This window comes from Candida albicans, chromosome 4, assembly GCF_000182965.3.
Source record: "Candida albicans SC5314 chromosome 4, complete sequence".
In the NCBI taxonomy this organism is placed as follows: domain Eukaryota; kingdom Fungi; phylum Ascomycota; class Pichiomycetes; order Serinales; family Debaryomycetaceae; genus Candida; species Candida albicans.
Genome location: NC_032092.1, coordinates 830,546 through 851,103, shown reverse-complemented (window position 1 = coordinate 851,103; position 20,558 = coordinate 830,546). Strand labels below are relative to the sequence as shown.

Sequence of the window (20,558 nt, the reverse complement as noted above, 5' to 3'; positions counted from 1 at the left end):
TTCACAAATTGCTAATGTCGACTTCAACACCTTGAGRAAACTAAATACGAATACTTCGTTTTCGTCAAACCTAACTAACTCAACCACTAAAACTAGCAATGCTTTATCCAGGCTATTCACTAGAAATAAGTCATCATCTAACATTTCARTTCATCCCTCTTCAAGCGATGATGATAGCTCACCAAAGACACTCCGAGAATCTACATCTCCATCTGAATCAAGCAAGAGTGTTAGTGGCAATAAGTTGAGAATTGCCAAAAAGTTGAAGTTTCCCAAGAATCAAAGCAGTCGGAAACCAGATTTGTTTTTGGATACTAGTAGCACAATAAGCGAAGACAGTTCTTCGTTTCGGAAAGTAATAACTGGTAATCTGTTAAATGAGATGAATAAATCAAGAAAGAGCTCAATGAGCTCACCCATGAGTACCACATTTCATAGTTTGTTTCATCGATCCCATCATAATGGCAGCAACCTTCCACAAGACACCAACCAGGTTGCGACTGGCACGACACCTTTGTCCGGTAAGTTTGATGACTTCTCAAAASCATCCAAGACAACTTTATGTCTTTCCTCAAATAGCTCGAATTCAATAATCAGCAATCCTGAACTAGCTCAGATATATAATTTCACCAACCCAAATATTTCAATTGAAGATGGAGAAACCAATTTGGATCATTCAAACAGTTCCTTTTTGGATATTCATAAGAAAATGCTTGTGCCAGCAGATCTGTTTATTCAGAATAAGCTAAACAAGTACCACCAAACCGAAGTAGGRTTGGGCATATACGAAAGTGAATTAGATCATGACAAAGATAGTAAGATATATTCCAACCTTTATCATTACTTGAAACCACTATTTACCCCATCTTTTTCAATATCCGACTCTGGTCAAAAGAGTAAAATGCGTCCAATATTGAGTGCTAGTGTGGAAGAGATTGCAAATTTTGTAAGGGAGAGTTTTTGTTTACATCAGCCCAATCACGATAAAAGTTTTAGACTGAARACAAGATCCAGTGTATCAAGCTTGGGTCGTGAAAAGGTAGAGGATTTTGATTACCGTCAGTTATCGAATTTGTTTGAAAAATTGATGGCYTTATTGAGTCATAACTTRCAAACTGCCGATTCATCGGAAGTATCTTTACAAGCTTTGATATTGAACGCATGGAAATATTATAATGCTTATGTTAGGTTTTATTTGCTAAGTATATTTCAACCATTRCAACTTCACTTGAAYGAGTTATCTATGAGAGGTCATAATGGAAGCAAAATTAYCAGAATAGAYGACCTTCTACTTGTTTCTTTTCGAAAAGTTTTTATTACTGAACAGGGAATTGGAAGTGGGGATAGAGAGACATCTCAATTTTTGGGGAATGCTGAAAGTGAAGATCTTACAGGAAATGGATTGTTGACTTCTACTTTGGCCGTGTTGTCGAGTATATCATAGGARGGAYTGTTGCATACAGAAGACACTATACAATAAAATCATTATGTTTTTGCTAAACAAACATTATTGAGTATTCCAGTTGTCAAATAACAGGTATGAGACACTATAGCAATCTCAAGAGTATTACAATACCACCACAAGCGTTTGAAAATATGTACAGACAATAATAAGCATGTCTTTTGTTTGTGGTAAATTTGGCATTATTGTATAACAAGAGGTAATTATTCATTTTCTGTTTWGCCACTACAGTTTCTTCCAACGATGTTTATTTGTTTCAAATGGTTACAGGCACCTATGGCCKACCTTGATTATTCAAGCTAAATTGTGTTATCCTTACTACTTAGCTATTCCATACTAAAAAAAYATGCATATTTACGCTTGCCTGATATGTACWTCTCATATATGTGTGTGATATGAAATTCATTGAYGCTTTATTGATAATTTAGGCACTATCGACTATAATTATTATTCTYAGAACYAGGTTGGTTCAACAGCTGGTCAAGAATGTACAAGGCGGGATTATTTCTACTTAGCCGACGTTGCTCTAATGTAATKSAATTACTAAACATTTGTYTTATTCCTCACCACTACTACTATTGACTTTAAATACTATGGGATCAATTCAATTTTGCTTTATGTGCCTTTTAAATAAGAAGWACATTATAATCTGCTTCTATTACTGTTGTAATGAATACAAATAGGCTTGTTAATTGTGTTTTACCTTASTTAAAATAYGGCGCTTAAATTTATTTGTGAAGTTACACAGACAAGTTTTGCAACCAACTTCAGTTAGCTCCACTCAATAATTCTTTATATTTGTGASAAAATTTACAAAACTATTTAAACTCTTGTTGGCGCCCAAATTTTTTTTGCAACTTTATACCACTTTTTTTTTCTTCTTTTTCTAATTCACAATCAACTTTCAAAATCCATTTCATTCATTAAGGAAYCAGGAATCTYTTCTCTCCTATGGAAGCTTGTTGGAGCATCATTATGCGATTAAAAAACAAATCAACAATATAAAAATATAAATAATAGATTAAAAAATACAAAAAARGACGCATAATATATTTATTGTTATATAAGATTAGTCTCCTCAAGCGGTTAACAAAATCATCATCATCGGGTAACAGAATGGWTAACCTAGGCGCTAYTCACTACTAYTGTTTGGAATATTATTGGAGCATCATTATGAGGAAAAGAAACCAAATAAATAATCAAAAAATRAAAATAARAATTAAAAAAGCATAAAAAAGACTCATAATAAAGTAGTTATTATAAATTATAAGACTCCWAAAGCGGTTTTCCAAATCAATGTCCATTCAGAAAGTAGATGAATAACCAAGGCTCTTTCCATTGTYACTTGAATTTTWTATTGGAGCACAATATGCRGTTAAAAAACACAAACACAAATATAAAAAATAAAATAAAATGAAAAAATACAAATAAAAAAACGCATAGTATAACTAATGGTATATCAGATAAGTCTCCTCATGTTGATTTTAAAAACCAATTCCATAAATGATTCTCTTAACTTGCCTGGAACCTATTGTTTGAAWACTTGTTGGAGCACATTATGCAAAAAAAATACAATMAAGAATGAAAAAACTATAATCAAATGAAAAAATATAAAAAAAAATGCATAATAGATTTTGTTATATTATAAGACTCCAGAAGTAGATTTAGAAATTGATGTCACTGTTGTCATAAATCCACATTACGAAGAAGGTGTTAAACAAATGAAAACGAATTATCCAAACTAGTATCCAATTACATATGAAGCTGTCCAATCAATATCAAATACAATYCAATTCATAAATTAAAGTTCAACGCTAAAGCTGCTGTCACAATTTGAAGATTTAACAAATAATCAAWGTGTTACTGAGGTGTTATTTAATATATTATAAAGAAGTTATATTATCRAACTGTCAAATRAAAACAAATAAAAAAGATGCAAAAACGCAAAACAAAATAAAGAATATGCAAAAATGCAAAAGAAATTTWAAAAAAGACAAAACAATATAAAACAAATTATAAAAAAATACAATACAAGATATAAAAAATAGAAAAAAGATCAAAAACGATCAAAAAGAAATAAAAAAGTAATAATCAAGTTGCTGCTGTATCATATTGGTCTTTCAAAGTTAATTTTGAAGTCTTATTTGCTGGAATGAAAAGAGATATATATCACTTGTATACTTGGTGTAGGAGAGGATATTTTGGGGGATAGGAGATACGATGTTATGGATGGTGCTATTGAGAGGAAGGAGTAGGTCTGAGGAAAACGATGTAAAAGTGGTGTGGCCCCTTAGATTCGAAACTCTTCTCATAGTGCAGCGCATCTCTTTTAAGCAGGGCGTTAGGCGCAAAAGTAGAAAGTACGAGAGCCACCGCTGAAACAGTAAACATCTGTCTTGGAGATTACGGTTGTTGCCAGTTACTAAAACTACTTTGTGCCAATTCTCTAACGCCAACATTGGTTCCTGAGCTGGTCCACCCTACGACTGTGGACCAGTTAAAACAAGGAGCCAGTGTCTAATTTGGTAAAAACCTTCGGGGCGACCACTACGGCGAGTGCCGAAATACAAGATTTACCAATTGCTTAAGGTAAGATTCTGAGCAAGCCAATAGTGAAACTAGACCATGTTAGATAACAAATTTAGTAGTAACTATGTACAAAAAAAAAAAAAACTTATAAATGTCATGACAACTTTATTGATTTAGTTTATTATACTAATAAAATTAGAAGAAGAAGATTAACTTAACCAAGGACAAAAAATGTTTAGTATTACTCTGTTGTTGATTGATAAAAATGATAACCTTGAAGAGGATACGAAATATTTTTTACAAAGAGGGAGGTCAATGGTTAATAATAATATTGTGATTTTTTTGCCTAAACTTAGAAATGGTTCTGTCAAGTATGTCTCAGTATGATAATGTAACCATAAGCAACAGTAGTAGTAATAGTAATAGTAAGAACAATTAAGAGATCTTTGTCTTTGTCTTTGTCTTTGTCTTTTTTTTCCTTTCTTGTCCGTTGCTCCGGATTTGCATATGCAAGTTGAAGTAAAACAAAAGGATGAATGAAAAAAAGAGATTGCAAAAAAAAAGGCACATGTGGGGAAAAAGACTAGGGAGAAAGGAAGGACAGATGTTTTTTTTTTTGGGGGGGGGGAGGATTAAGTATTCGAATAATTAAGCTTAATAATAATTATATACTTTGTATCCTATTGTATCGTTAGAATTAATGTAATTGTAAAAAGATTCCTCGATAAATGAAGGTCTATACTACCACAGATTAGCAACAATTGGAAGATAAACAACTATCAAATTCCTTGGAAAGAAAGAAAACCAGAAAAAAAAAAAGACTAAACAAAAGGAACAAAACAAGTGAAAAGTTTAAACGTTAAAGTTTACTAAATAGAGACCAAAAAACAATATTCATTTTCATCGAGACTCTACTAGTTACTACTAGTTACTACTACGATTCCAATTCCAATTCCAATTAACTTATTTTTGTTATATATTTCCTTCCCCTATAATAAGTACATAATTATATATATATATATATATATAAATTTAAAAATTTCAAGATATTTCATTTATTTTCCTCCCTCCCCTTTTTAATAATAGTAAGAATCTTGTTGGATTATCCAATAAATAACTAAAAGATTAATAAATATTGAACCAAAAAAAATAAAACGGGAAAAACTCAAATGAAAAACTAATAAAAAGAACTGAATGAATGAATGATTATTGTTGTTGTTTCTTGATATCCTCAAGACATTAAAAAAAAAAGACAAGCAAACGTAAAAAACGTAAAAAACGTAACTGAAAATTGTAAATTGTGAATTGCAGTTGATGAGTTTTTATACAATTTATTTGGCAAGTTGATTTTTAGCAGCAATAGCCAATGGTGATTGATTAGTTACTTTAATACGATATTCAGCAAATGATCTGAATGAATTGCCATTACTTGGTTGCCATTTATTGACAATTATTTTACCAGGAGTAGTTGGTCTTGGAATTGATTTTTTAATGGCAGCTTTTTGGAAAGCAGTTTTAGTAGATTGAGAAAAAGTTCTAGTAAACATTGTAATAGTAATTATAATAAGGATTGATAATTAAGATAATTAAGAAAAGAAAAGAAACAAATGTAAAAAAAAGAAAGTCAAATTAAAAGAATTAGAACAAGAAGTAGAAGGGGAATAAGTTAAAGTATTTATATAATTGTAGAAACGATGTTAGAAGAAGAAGAAGAAGAAGTTGAAAAATATTTTTCATGTACTAAAAAGTTCTTAACAAGAGATATATGACACAAAATCGTATTTCATTGGGATTTTTATGTTAGCTGATTTTTTTTTTTTTCTCTTCTTCCACTTTAGCGGCGGTGGGTCATCTTCTGATAAATATTAGTATGGCGTGGCTTATTATGACTGTTACTTAAACTATGGCGATTTCGCAATTTGTCAATTTGTCCTTTATTGTCTTTATTGTGAACTGTTTTGTAATCCCTGTTTTCTGTTGCACGCCACACATCATATTACTACTATTACTACAATTACTATTACTATTATGAGTGTTACCCGCTACCATACTTGTTTTTCTTCTAACAGCCTACGACAAAAGGAGTTGTTCTTTTTCTTCCATAAAAAGAGGGGAAAAATAAAATTTTTCACTTCACTCTTTCTCGGTTAGTTTTTCGGTATTACGGACTGGTTGGATTTTTTAATCTCTAGTGCAGGCAGCAAACAAACAAAAGAACCACTCAATCTTGCATATACCTAATCTTAACCAATCACAATTCATTATCACATCTTATCTATATTTATTTATACTGCAAAATGTATCTTTACTGCCACTTTTTTTTTTTTCTTCTACTTGTTCCACCGCATCACCGCACACTACGCAGTACACATCATCATCATCATCATCATCTGGTGTTGTTGTTGCTGCTCCTGCTGCTGCCACCACCACCACCACTATATCTTGAAACATATATTTCCTTGCTGTTTCTTTTTTTTTTTTTCTTGGTTGTTATAGTTTTTTGCAATGTAAGTATGGTCTCATCTCATGTCGTCTTATCTCCATTATTAGATATGAGCCACTTTTTATTACTAGCTGTCACCCGTATCAACCGATACACATAGTTACTAGTCTTCCTCTGCTCCATCCCTTTCTTCCTCCTCTGCCACCTCCTCCTCGTGCTCCTCCCCTCTTTCTTTTCTTCTTGTCTCCTCATCGCTGTCTATTACGCTTTTAAAAACAAAAAACCAAAAAGACAGATTATTAATGTGTTATTTTTCTGGATCTTTACTTTTATGTGTGTGTGTGCTATATAAGTAATAATGAATGAATGAATCACCAGATATTTGCATCATTTTCTCTTCTTCCCTTCTCCCCTCCTATTCCTAAATCTTGATGTATTGTTTTGTTTTGTTTTGTTTTGTTTTGTTTTGTTTTGTTTTGTTTTGTTTYGTTTTGTTTTTATTTGTTTTGTTTTGTTTTGTTTTGTTTTGTTTTGTTTTGTTTTGTTTTGTTTTGTTTTGTTTTGTTTTGTTTTGTTTTGTTTTGTTTCGTTTTCTTTTTTTTTTTCGGATGGCCAATTCCTATAATCCAAAAATCCAGCGCGAAAAAAAAACAGTTTATACGAATTTGTAACAATTTCAATCAACATTTGATCACGTGCTCTGATGAATGATCTAAATTTTTTCTGACAACAATAAGCAAGGGAAAAATAAAACTCCCTTGGTGATTGTAAGGAACAAAGTCTAATGACTTGATTGATTAGTATGTAAACTATATAAAAATATGTAGGAAGGAGGCAACTGTACTACTTAAGTACTCTCATTAGATGAGCAGATATGTATGATACCACGTGTAATCACCTACAATGACTATGGCACGTGTACTCATAATAAGCTATTGGTGAGAGCACGTCTACTACCTAACAGTGATTTAGTTAAACAAGTGGACAGATTTATACGATATTTAGTTGTCAAACATAAAGGAAGCAGAGGGTGGATGGAATGTAGGTGAGTTAGTATATTATTGATTGTAGTACATACAATAATTGACTACTATCTTTCCAATAGAAGAGGGGGAAATTAACTATTGATTGCCATGTTAAGTGCCTGGTGATTGGAACCGATTCAACATCTAAACTCTAAGTAAAAAATCGAAAAGTCTAGTAAACATACCTATTGAGTAGAAATTTTTCCTTTTGATATTCTTACCAATTCGAAACAAAATAAATGTGTAGATATTTCTCCTAAATTATATATATACACGTGTAAACAACATTGAACTATTATATATATACCCTCAGTGGAAGTCATTAATATAATTACTCATATCTCTATTCTTTTTTACAATCTAAATTAAAACCAAGTAGTTGTTTAATTAATTAATCATTGACCGGACCTTAAACTCCGTTGAATAAAATAAAAGAAAAATATTCAATTTTTTTTTAGGTGCGAAAATGGAAATGGGAAAAAAAAAAAAGATGTTGTTTTTTGAACCGCGGTTAAATTAGAAATCAACAAGAACAACAATTCATAATATCTATAATTGCAACCTTTTTCATAATCTTGTGTAGATAATAATAGTTACAACTCAATACAAAAAAACCTTATTATTATTATTATTGACAGTATCCACTATAAACTAATTCTATTGTTTAATTTTTAAACTTTTTCTAATATATAAATTACTTACTTAACATTTTGGTTGTTAATTCGGACGTATACCTCCGAACAATAACCAAACTTTTCCCTTCACTTTCACCCCTCCCCTCTTAATTCAAAGAATTCCGTTGTTATTGTAGTTTATATTGTGTAATTTGATAATTGAAACTAAAAGAACCTGAAAATTGAAAGAATGAAACAAAGAAAGGTATCTAAATTTTGCAATAAGATCAAACAAAACAAATTGTTAGTTGATTAGGTTGTAAAATAATTTATTGTTTTTTGCTCTCAAATTGATTAATATATAATTTGAACAAATTTCATTGGTTTGCGATAAAGAGATATCTATTGTCCTCCTCCCCTAAATGGAAAAATAGGAAAAACTAAAAAGTTTTTCCATAGAGATGATGATGATGATGAATGATGATGATGACTCAAACTAAAATAAACCCAGAAAAAAAAAAATAAAAACTATACAAACGGTTTTTGTGATTCTCAAATTGTCTTCGGACTTTTTCAATCCATCTTGAATAGGATTATGATTTCGGGTATTGACTGTGAATGGTATGACACAAACACTTACTCTCTCTCCTAACCAATATCTAAGCGTTATGACTAGTTTTTTTTTTTTTTTTTTTGCTTTCAATGCTACCTACTGGTGAATACTATTTTCTTTTAACATGCATGATCAATGATCTAATTAATTAACCGGTGGTTAAATGAATTTTCAATTTCAGTTTCACATGAATTTTGCAATTAACTAACCAAATGATACTTTGAAGAAGTTAAATATTGACTAGACGGCAGTAGTAAACAGGATTTATCTCTCCTTCCCCCCTCCCGCYCCCCCCCATTTCCCTCTTTTCTTTTTCAAATGTTTTCCTTATCTCGTTAAAATAAACAGATAAGAGATAAAGTAATAAGGGCAATTATTACATCAAAGGAAACTTATCAAAACTATACAAAAAAAAAAACAACTATTTAATACCAAAGGATTCATCATTTAAAACCTCAATTCCAGTAACGTCACTACTACTACAACAACTACTACTACTATCATTTGTAAATTGAGTCATTTGTAAATTAATAAGAATGAAAATTATAACACAAGAATGGGAAATATTTCTCACAAAAAAAAAAAAAAAAACTCCGAAAGTTTAATCCCTCTGTCTCTCTGTCTCTCTTTCTCTTGATGAGGGTGAACGTTGAATTAACAATACATATTATATACAGGTTTACAAGTATTTTCAACCTTCACACACACCAAAAGAACAAACAACAGTAATAGAAATCAATGAGATTTGTCTTCAATTAAGTATTCATATCAATCTTAACTGAATAGCAATTCATATATTGCTTATGATGTGTAAGATGTCTGTGTAGGTAGGTGTGTAAGTGTTGTAAATTGTATTTGCAACACAAATCTGAAAATCAATTGATTTTTTTTTTTTCTTCGTTCTCTCCCCCAAATTCCATTTCTCACATTGTCTTATTGAGTTGAGTTGAGTTGAGTTGAATTGAATTGAGTGGAGTGGTTAATAAGTAATTTAATATAAATATCAATCAATTTATTCCCAACTTTCTCTAAAGACAAATTTTTTTTTTAATTTTTCCCATTTCTTTCTATTTCTATTTCTTTTTCATTCTTTCATTCTATTTATTTATTTATCTTTCCTTTCCTTTCCTTCTCTTATTCTTCATACACATACCTTTCTTCTACCTCCCCTCCCCTATACACAATGACATCAATTCAAAAGGCTACTAGTCAAGATGCAAGAATTAATCAAATGAGAAGAGAATCCACTGTTTTAGGTCCAATGAATAAAATCTTAGTGGCCAATAGAGGTGAAATCCCCATTAGAATCTTTAGAACTGCTCATGAATTATCAATGCAAACAGTAGCCATTTATTCTCATGAAGATAGATTATCTATGCATCGTTTAAAAGCTGATGAATCTTATGTTATTGGTAAAAAAGGACAATTTTCCCCCGTTGGAGCATATTTACAAATTGATGAAATTATTCAAATTGCTTTAAAACATAATGTTAATATGATTCATCCTGGTTATGGTTTTCTTTCAGAAAATAGTGAATTTGCTAGAAAAGTTGAAGAAAATGGTCTTATTTGGATTGGCCCTTCATATAAAACTATTGATTCTGTGGGTGATAAAGTTAGTGCTAGAACTTTAGCTATTGAAAATGATGTCCCCGTGGTTCCTGGTACTCCGGGTCCAATTGAATCAGTTGATGAAGCGAAAAAATTTGTTGAAAAATACGGATTACCAGTTATTATTAAAGCTGCATTTGGTGGTGGTGGTCGAGGTATGAGAGTTGTTCGTGAAGGTGATGATATTGAAGATGCATTTAAACGTGCCACTTCAGAAGCTAAAACTGCATTTGGTAATGGTACTTGTTTTATTGAAAGATTTTTAGATAAACCAAAACATATTGAAGTTCAATTATTAGCCGATAATTATGGTAATGTCATTCATTTATTTGAAAGAGATTGTTCAGTACAAAGAAGACATCAAAAAGTTGTTGAAATTGCCCCTGCTAAAAATTTACCTAAACTGGTTCGTGATGCCATTTTAACTGATGCTGTCAAATTGGCTAAAAGTGCCAATTATAGAAATGCCGGTACAGCAGAATTTTTGGTTGATGAACAAAATAGACATTATTTCATTGAAATTAATCCAAGAATTCAAGTTGAACATACTATTACTGAAGAAATCACTGGCGTTGATATTGTTGCTGCTCAAATCCAAATTGCTGCGGGCGCTTCATTACAACAATTGGGGTTATTACAAGATAAAATCACTACTAGAGGATTTGCTATTCAATGTAGAATTACTACTGAAGACCCAACTAAAAATTTCCAACCTGATACTGGTAAAATCGAAGTTTATAGATCAGCTGGTGGTAATGGGGTTAGATTAGATGGTGGTAATGGATTTGTTGGATCAATCATTTCTCCTCATTATGATTCTATGTTGGTCAAATGTTCATGTTCAGGGTCTACTTATGAAATTGCTCGAAGAAAAATGTTGAGAGCATTAATTGAATTTAGAATTAGAGGTGTTAAAACTAATATTCCATTCTTATTGGCTCTTTTAACTAATGAAGTGTTTATTACTGGTGATTGTTGGACTACTTTTATCGATGATACTCCATCACTTTTCCAAATGATTAGTTCTCAAAATAGAGCCACCAAGATGTTATCATATTTGGCCGATCTTGTCGTTAATGGATCTTCAATTAAAGGTCAAGTAGGATACCCTAAATTAGACACTGATGCCATTATTCCAGAAATTCATGAACCTAAAACCGGCATTACTATTGATGTTGATCATACTCCACCACCTAGAGGTTGGAGACAAGTATTATTAGAAGAAGGTCCCGAAGTGTTTGCTAAAAAAGTTAGACAATTTAATGGTACTTTAATCACCGATACTACTTGGAGAGATGCTCATCAATCATTATTAGCCACCAGAGTTAGAACCATTGATTTATTAAATATTGCTCCTACAACTGCTCATGCTTTGAAAGGTGCATTTTCATTAGAATGTTGGGGTGGTGCCACTTTTGATGTTTGTATGAGATTTCTTTATGAAGATCCATGGGCCAGATTAAGAAAATTGAGAAGTTTAGTTCCTAATATTCCTTTCCAAATGCTTTTAAGAGGTGCTAATGGTGTAGCTTATTCTTCATTACCTGATAATGCCATTGATCAATTTGTTAAAGAAGCTAAAGAAAATGGAGTAGATATTTTCCGTGTTTTCGATGCTTTAAATGATTTAGAACAATTAAAAGTCGGGATTGATGCCGTTAAAAAAGCTGGTGGGGTTGTTGAAGCCACCGTTTGTTATTCTGGTGATATGATGAAACCAGGTAAAAAATACAATTTACAATATTATTTGAAAGTTGTTGATGAAATTGTTAAAATGGGTACTCATTTCTTAGGGATTAAAGATATGGCCGGGACATTAAAACCTGCCGCTGCTAGACTTTTAGTTGGAGAAATTAGAAGTCGTTACCCTGATTTACCAATTCATGTTCATACTCATGATTCTGCCGGTACTGGTGTTGCTTCAATGACGGCATGTGCCATTGCTGGAGCTGATGTTGTTGATGCCGCTCTGAATTCCATGTCAGGATTAACTTCTCAACCTTCAATTAGTGCAATTTTAGCATCATTAGAAGGATCAATTGAAACTGGTCTTTCTGAATCTATGGTTAGAGAATTAGATAATTATTGGGCACAAATGAGATTATTATATTCATGTTTTGATGCTGATTTGAAAGGTCCTGACCCAGAAGTTTATCAACATGAAATCCCCGGTGGTCAATTGACTAATTTATTATTCCAAGCTCAACAATTAGGTTTAGGTACTAAATGGGTTCAAACTAAAGAAACTTATAAAGTTGCTAATCAAATTTTGGGCGATTTAGTTAAAGTTACTCCAACTTCTAAAGTTGTTGGTGATTTAGCTCAATTTATGGTTAGTAATACTTTAACTGAAGAAGATGTCAATAGATTAGCTTCAGAATTAGATTTCCCCGATTCCGTATTAGATTTCTTCCAAGGATTAATGGGTACACCATATGGAGGATTCCCTGAACCATTAAGAACCAATATTTTGGGTAATAAACGTCAAAAATTGAATCAAAGACCAGGTTTAACTTTACCACCAATTGATTTTATCGCCATAAAGGAAGAATTGACTTCACGTTATGGAACTCAAATCACTGAAACCGATATTGCTTCTTATGTCATGTATCCTAAAGTATTTGAACAATTTAGAAAAATTGTTGATAAATATGGTGATTTATCAGTATTACCAACAAGATATTTCCTTAAACCTTGTAATATTGGTGAAGAATTAACCGTTGATATTGAACAAGGTAAAACATTAATCATTAAATTAATGGCTGTTGGTGATGTTTCGGAAAAAACTGGTACTAGAGAAGTATTTTTCGAATTAAATGGTGAAATGAGATCAGTTTCCGTTGAAGATAAAACCGTTTCTGTTGAACTGAAAACTAGACCAAAAGCTTCAGCATCAAATGAAGTTGGGGCACCAATGGCAGGAGTTGTCATTGAAATTAGAGCTCATAAACATCAACAAATTGCTAAAGGTGATCCAATTGCCGTATTATCAGCTATGAAAATGGAAATGGTTATTAGTGCTCCTTGTTCAGGAGAAATTGGTGATATTTTGATTCATGAAGGTGATTCAGTTGATGCTAATGATTTGATTACTAGTATTCATTAAAAAAGGAAAGTCTATGTTGTAGATTAGAAAAATTTAAAAATATAGTAGAAAATATGTATAATATGATTGAATTGTTGATTGTTTTTATACTTGAAAGGTTTTATAGGTTTAATATTAATATTTATTATTTACGAATGGGATTAGTTTAACGTAGAGAGGATTTAGAATGTTAAAACTTGAATTAGTGGGGGGAAGGATTTTTTTTTTTTTTTGGTTCGGGTGTTGAAGAAAAGAAAAAAAATTTTCCAATTCAATTCCACCACCAAATTAAGTTTAACACATACAAAAGACATCCTTTCAATCAGGTTTCATTYAWTTACATCTCCTATAGATTACAAACATAAACAAAACTAAATCAATCTCACTTTTAAACCATCATGACAAGATTAGATAATTCACAATTTCTAAAACAAGTTGAAACTTTAACACAATCAAATAATGGTAAATCATCAATATATCTAACTCAAAAAAGATTATCACCATCATTATCATCAATAACAACAACCACAACTGCAGAAGATGAAAGTATAAATGATTTACCAACAAATGTAATCACCCCAACTCCGAAAACTACCACCACCACCACTACAATTAATAATGATTCGAAATATCCTTTATTGATTAGATTATCAATGAATTCAAGTGATAATAAAATCAAGACCAAGACCAAAACCAAAACTGACAGTAAAGTCCAAAAGAAGAAGGAAAGAGTTAAAATATCAACGGTGGTAGAATTAGATCAATTGAATGAATTTTGGGATCAATATATTCAAATATTAAAATCTGGATTTTATTGGATTGAAAAAGAAGAAAGATAAAAAGAAAAGTCATACAAACAATAACAGTAATAGTAATGTTAATAATAAGATTAAAAAGAAATAGAAAAGAAAAGACAAGAAATATATATTATTAGTTATTTAATCCTTTTGTATATCTTCAACTATTAATAAACCATTTGGATAAATTATATCAAATTGATTAATCTTGATGGTGGTGGCGGTGGGTGTGGTATCTTTAGATGATGATAATACATCATTTAAACAAATTTTAGGAGGTAATGGTGATAATAATTTAAAATTGTAAATTAATTTAAAATCTTTAAATTTTGTTAATGCTTGTGATTCAGTTAATGTTGATGTTAATTTAGTTGTTGTTGTTGTTGTTGTTGTTGTTGTTGAATTATTAGCAACATTTAAATATCCTCGATTAATCAATTCAACAAATATAAATATATCGTCAATTGAATTATTAGATGGAAAATATCCAGTTACTCTATTCCCATTAGTCAATTTAATAGCAATTTTCGCTATATTATCATTAGCAACTCTATCTTTTGTTAAATATTTTTCAAATCTATCTAATTGATAAATTAAATATTGTTTTGATAATGTATCATATTGTTTCTTTTGTTTTTTCAATTTATCAGCTTGTAATGATTTTTGGTAATTTAATTCTTGTTGTTTTAATAATATTTGACTCATATATTTATCTTGTAATTCTTGACGAATTAAATTCAATTCTGGAGAATATTTTGCAATTTTTGTTAAAAATTTCCTATTAATTAATTCATTAGCCACTGATAAATTACCATCATCAAAATTTGTATCTTGATATTGATTTTGATATTGATGTAATCCTAAACTTAAACTCTGAGTATTAATTATATTTCCTTGGATTTTACTAACTAATGATAATTTACTAACAGTTTTCCTTGGTCCTTCAGGTGTCATTTTCAGTGATCTTGTCAAACATAATAATCCTAAAAATGGAAATTTAGTAACAGCAAGACTATTAGCTAATTGATAAGCTTCAGGATTAGTTAAATCACCTCCCCATATAATTATATTTTCATTAGTTCGGAAAATTTTTAAAAAAATTTCATTAGTAATAATATTATTGAAAATTCCATTGGCATTTTCATTATGAGGATTAGTTAAATAAACAAATAAAAATTTCCCCCTTTTAGTAGCCATATATAATGCCTGAGTATAACTTCCTTGAAAAAATGGTGGTAATCTCTCACTATTAGATATCGTGGTTGATGTTGTCGTTGTTGTCGTCGTTACTGTTGTTCCTGATACAGGTCTTGTTGCCAGTGTTATCGGCGAGTGTGTATCATTGCTACCACCACCACCACTATTAATATCATTTCCTTGCAATATCAGCGGTGGTTGTAAATTATCTTCCAAATCTCTAATAAATTTACTAGCTTTAGCTACTGGATCAACAAATTCACATCGACTATTATTATTTGTACTACCATCTATACCACTGCCACTACCACCACCACCACCACTCCCATTAACTATTGACGGTGATTGATTTTGAAAATAAATGACGTTAATAATTGTTGATAATATTCGAAATATTACTAATATTATAATAATCAATGGTTGAATTAATAAATAATTAAGCCAAGATGATAAATTACGAAAGGTTGAATTTATTGTTTGTGAATTGAAAACGGGACTGATTCTTGATGATGGTGGATGTGGTGGTGAATTTGATTCTTGTTCAGTGGGGAAAGATCCTGGTATACTGCTATTGCTGCTAGTACCAACTCTTTGATAAGATGTTGATGGTTGGAAAAAATTCCGGATCCAATCAGATATCGATGATGACATATTTCTTGTTTGTTTGATTCAAGTTGTGGTATAATTGAGATCAAATTGGGGGAACAGGGGTATTGGTTTGGAACTTGAAACTGCTTCTGTACACAATTCCTGGATTGACTTATATAAGTTAATAATATTCAACAACTAAACTTTTAGTATTGCTTTATACTATTGTAGGTTAAAAAGATGAAATTATTGAACCAGTTACTTGAGTGTTTACGCTTTATAGAAAAGAACTTTCATGTATGATTTATGAAACCTAAGAGATTTCTTGTTGTTGGGGGAGTGTGATTTTGCAAAAATTGTTACACCAAGAAAATCGCATCACGTGACATATGATTTTTTCAAATTATATGGATTTCCAAAAACTAATATTGTTAAAGCTATAAAGTTGTCTATTGCCTCATTACATGTTTGTTGAATCCTAGTGATGATTTTTGGAATAGACAATTACCCAATTGCATACAAATATAACAGCAAGAGAAATTCGTCTAACTTTATTGAAATCAATTTTAAAATGATAGTTTGAAAAGTTGTTCCTCTTATTCTAGATAATCTATGAAGAGATTCTATATATAGCTGACCAACCATACTTTATATTTTGATATAGGATTTATCCCATTGTATAACATGATAATCATTGTTTACATTTTTCTTCTTTTGATATCACCACCGGCATCTTCTTCATCCAAACTACTATCACTTCCATCGTAAAGATCATCTGGATCATAGTCAAGGGCAACCTCTTCTGTTGCAGAAGATTTAGACTCCTTAGAATAAGGATCATATACAAAATACTTACATTGTAAACGAGAAGAATGTTTTGATATTTCTGTCAATGTTTTATCAAAATCATCGACCTCTAATGAAAGTCCTTTAATTGATTTCAATGCTGTTCTTATATCAATGACACTAATATTTGTATTCCCCCAAGCGCAAATTTCTAATTCTGCATTTTTGTTCTTTTCCTCGAGCATTGAAACCAAAAATGGCGATATTAAATGAAGGTTACATCGACAAACATTCAATGTCTGCAATGTTGACACTGGCAATTTTAAAGAATTTACTTTTCTTAGTTGGTTTTCAAATAAAGACAAACTTCTTAAGTTTTCTAAATTTTCAAATGAATCTGGTAATTTCTGGATGCCCATATCATTCAAGGATAGATCTTTAACGCTAACGGGAAATAAGTCTGCAAATAACTTTTTGACATCGCCTCCACAAATTTTAATTATCTCAAGGTTGGATTCTTTCATATTCAATAGCTCCAATGTCTGATTATCAATATTAAAATTTCGAAATGCGAAATCAGTCAACATCAGCGGCCATTTAACCATTTGAGTAAGAGGGCTCATCTTTCCCTCTCCGTTGGAAATCAAGTGCAATCGTAAGATGTTATTTGGTAAATGATACATAAAATCCAGACTTTCAAAAGTTAGATAATAGGGGTACAAAGTGAATTCTTCGACCATATGAAAGATTCTAAAGTTACTATCAAGTGTGAGTTCGTTCCCACTAACGTCGACATCCTTTAGATACTCACCCAAAAAACCATCCTTAAAGGGCAGATCAGAAATACGTAAGATCTCCAATGTATCAGAAAGTACCCAATTGCTAAATTCGGTATTTACAAACTTGCAAGTTTCGAGTTCTAATGTCTTCAAATTTGGAGGAAAAATTGATAATGACTTGTCAAAATCTCCTGTATTGTGAATCAAGCATTCCTTGCATGTAAAACTTTCTAACTCAGGTAAACAACCATCATTAAATAAACTCATAGGAAAACTAAGGCATTTTAATTCTAAATCCTTTAAATGTTGGAACTGTTTTAAACCATCATAATTAGAAATGTGGCAATGTATTAAAACTAGATTTTTTAAATTTGGAGCAATTATTCCAGTTTCGCTAAATGATTGAATATTCGGAAACATAAGCAGAAAGTATTCTAAATTAACCATTTCTTCAGATACAAGATCTACCAGGCTCGGACCTGCAGATATCAGTAGTTTCCGCAAATTTGGAGGTAAAGTTACTTGAATCGATTCTCGAGCAGAAATATACAAATCCTCCAAATCGGAAGAAAAAGTATAAATTTGATCCCTGTCGCCACTAGAGTTTTGAAAAAGTGAAAGCTTTTTGACACCGGGAATTGCATAATTATTCAATCTAGTGCCATGTAGCTTAATACTTGTGGCAATAAGTGGTAATGTGAGTGGATTCAGGAAATATGACAATTCTAAATGATCAAACTTGACATTAGAATTAATATAAAATTTCAGCATTGTTTCGGAGTCCAGATCGCTGCTCTGAGAAAAACAAGCATGAGTTCCCGGAGATTTCTTTAAAACTTCAATAAGAGTATTCTGCTCGTATTGAAATTGTTCCATATCGTATATATAAATTGATTTTGGATACATGTTCAATTGTTCAATACCTTTCATAAAATTGCTGGCTGTGATTTGAAACTTGTTGCAGTAGTACCCCCCCATAACCTGTTAATGATATTTGACTACCCTTATGCCTTTCGATTTGCTTAGTAATATCTACATCTGATAGAATAACCGATGCAACGATCTCTTTAATTGGTCGGAAATACAATAGGTACGGCAACATACATTTTTGTAGAAACCCAAGAATTAAAGCAATAACTTCAGAGGGGAGCTTTGCAAATTCAAAAAAAAAAATCTGGATCAATGTTTATGATTGTCATGGGAGTAGGTTCAGTGTGAAGAAAACTAATATTAAATACTGTCTGCTAATACCGATGGAGTGATTAGTTGATCGCTGGTTTACTTTGATAAAAGTTCCGCACAAAGCAGATGGTTAATAATTGGTGAACACAACTAATGGCAATTCTTGATTTGACTCGATGAAGTTATACCGCGTTCAGATTTGACAATTTTTATGTATAAGGTAATCACTATACCCCCCCTTGATAATAATTGTTGCAGTTGTTAAAGTGTGTTTTGACCTTTTCCTTCTTCAATTATTCTTAGTTTCTAAATTCTTTAGGAGGAAATTTTAAAATATTCACCAATAAAAAATATGTAGAGATGTACATTGTCGATCACTATCGAAATGATGATTCTCTTGTAATTGATGCTTTGATATACTGCGTTCCGTTCAAAACAATTTTTGAGTTGAAGAAACTTTGTTTAGAATTTCTGAAGTATATAATATATATTATACCTTTGAACTTCCGTCATCAACTGTAATAACCCACCTACCACCATTATTATTATTTTTTACTGAATAAGCCTTCAATCTCGTGTATTACCACAACAAAGTTTGCCTAACCTTTCATGTGTTTATCCAAATAAAGTTTAATCTCACTCTTGTTTCAGTTAATCCTGTCTGAGTCACATGTGATTAGTAACTTTAACAAAGCTAAATTTGTAAGTCGTGCATTTCTGGATAAAAACAAACAGTAAGACAGAAGAATTTCGCGCGTTCCCACCAATATAGAGATTTTATATGGTTAAACCACAACGCCAAAGTTTCTGGTTGCAAAAGCAATAAAAGACAGAGAAAGAACACAACAAGGTTTATAATCAAGAGTAGTTTATCTATTACACCATATCATATATAAAAGAAGACAATCAACACCAAAAGTAATAAAATTTACTGCGAAATAAAAAGTCAACTGATTTTGATCAAAATGAAACAGTCTCTTCGGTTCCAAAGGATTCAGATTCCTAACAACAAGGACAAGAATCATGATATGCGGTTCTCAAAGAATAAGAATGTTGCTATATCTCTTTTAGTTTTATATGAAAATCATTTCGATCTAATCAGAACCATTTGACTACCTTGGTCACCCTCCTTATTTACATCAAAAACACTCATCTAGTAACATTCACATTTGCCAAAACTGTGAAAACAACTATATTTCTAATTGATGGGATATATATAATAATTATGGTAATATAAACTTGGGTTATTAATCAATGCTTATGGCAAAAACTTCTTGAATGAGAAATTTTGCTACTTGAAGAAAAATATCAACACTTTTCAAAACCATGAGATTTATTGACAGTTAATATATGCGTACCAGGTCTAAATATCAACGTAAAAAGGTATTAGTATACATTTCTAATCATACGGTGGGGTATGTTTGTATTTTGGTTTCTGATTGTGAAAAATTAGTCTTATGATAATGCATTGGATCATAGTTTATACCATTTTCCTTGACTTGATTATACTAAAAGTATCGATTTTGAAGCACGTATTATAATATAAACTTTCTTTAATCCGAAACAGGTCCACTTTAATGTAAAACAAGTCACCAAAAAGTTATGTACACATATGCAATCTTTTAATATCTTGTTATTATCATTGTCATAGCTATTTCAAGTAATTTCAATTTCCCCTCTCATTTCAATTCAATAGATAATAAGAGTATCATAACCCTTTTATGGATGAACGTTTCATAGAACTTTTCTCTAAAGTAATTGAAGTTTGAAGTTTGTTTCATATTAAACTTTTTTTCAATGGAGAATTCAATTTACTTTGAATGAGAGAAGAAAAGTGTTGCAAATTC

The 20,558-nt window shown here is 31.0% G+C and overlaps 7 protein-coding genes across 7 annotated transcripts, besides 1 other annotated feature; 4 read left to right on the top strand and 3 right to left on the bottom strand. All coding sequences in view use genetic code 12, as the record gives it.

Moving 5' to 3' along the window:
* Positions 1 to 3,741: a repeat region ((RB2-4a) Repeat sequence RB2 on Chromosome 4 (partial); RB2 units are part of the Major Repeat Sequence (MRS) found on most chromosomes; may serve as recombination hotspots).
* CAALFM_C403990CA (uncharacterized protein) lies at positions 383 to 1,444 on the top strand (the record flags this gene model as incomplete). The annotated part of the gene is made up of 1 exon (XM_705015.2): positions 383 to 1,444. The coding sequence occupies one exon, from the start codon at positions 383 to 385 to the stop codon at positions 1,442 to 1,444; it is 1,062 nt and encodes a 353-aa protein (XP_710107.2).
* A 1,581-nt stretch (positions 3,742 to 5,322) lies between the features above and the next one.
* On the bottom strand, positions 5,323 to 5,538 carry CAALFM_C403960WA (uncharacterized protein; the record flags this gene model as incomplete). Its single annotated transcript, XM_019475378.1, has 1 exon — positions 5,323 to 5,538. The coding sequence occupies one exon, from the start codon at positions 5,536 to 5,538 to the stop codon at positions 5,323 to 5,325; it is 216 nt and encodes a 71-aa protein (XP_019330923.1).
* A 750-nt stretch (positions 5,539 to 6,288) lies between these two features.
* Positions 6,289 to 6,594, top strand: CAALFM_C403950CA (uncharacterized protein; the record flags this gene model as incomplete). The annotated part of the gene is made up of 1 exon (XM_019475377.1): positions 6,289 to 6,594. One exon carries the CDS (start codon positions 6,289 to 6,291, stop codon positions 6,592 to 6,594), a length of 306 nt encoding a protein of 101 aa, XP_019330922.1.
* A 3,275-nt stretch (positions 6,595 to 9,869) lies between these two features.
* Positions 9,870 to 13,403, top strand: PYC2 (pyruvate carboxylase 2; the record flags this gene model as incomplete). The annotated part of the gene is made up of 1 exon (XM_715820.2): positions 9,870 to 13,403. One exon carries the CDS (start codon positions 9,870 to 9,872, stop codon positions 13,401 to 13,403), a length of 3,534 nt encoding a protein of 1,177 aa, XP_720913.2.
* A 377-nt stretch (positions 13,404 to 13,780) lies between these two features.
* CAALFM_C403930CA (RNA-binding signal recognition particle subunit) lies at positions 13,781 to 14,221 on the top strand (the record flags this gene model as incomplete). Its single annotated transcript, XM_019475376.1, has 1 exon — positions 13,781 to 14,221. One exon carries the CDS (start codon positions 13,781 to 13,783, stop codon positions 14,219 to 14,221), a length of 441 nt encoding a protein of 146 aa, XP_019330921.1.
* A 99-nt stretch (positions 14,222 to 14,320) lies between these two features.
* CAALFM_C403920WA (uncharacterized protein) lies at positions 14,321 to 16,027 on the bottom strand (the record flags this gene model as incomplete). Its single annotated transcript, XM_704994.2, has 1 exon — positions 14,321 to 16,027. One exon carries the CDS (start codon positions 16,025 to 16,027, stop codon positions 14,321 to 14,323), a length of 1,707 nt encoding a protein of 568 aa, XP_710086.2.
* A 635-nt stretch (positions 16,028 to 16,662) lies between these two features.
* FGR28 (Fgr28p) lies at positions 16,663 to 18,459 on the bottom strand (the record flags this gene model as incomplete). The annotated part of the gene is made up of 1 exon (XM_704995.2): positions 16,663 to 18,459. One exon carries the CDS (start codon positions 18,457 to 18,459, stop codon positions 16,663 to 16,665), a length of 1,797 nt encoding a protein of 598 aa, XP_710087.2.
* Between the last annotated feature and the right edge of the window lie 2,099 nt (positions 18,460 to 20,558).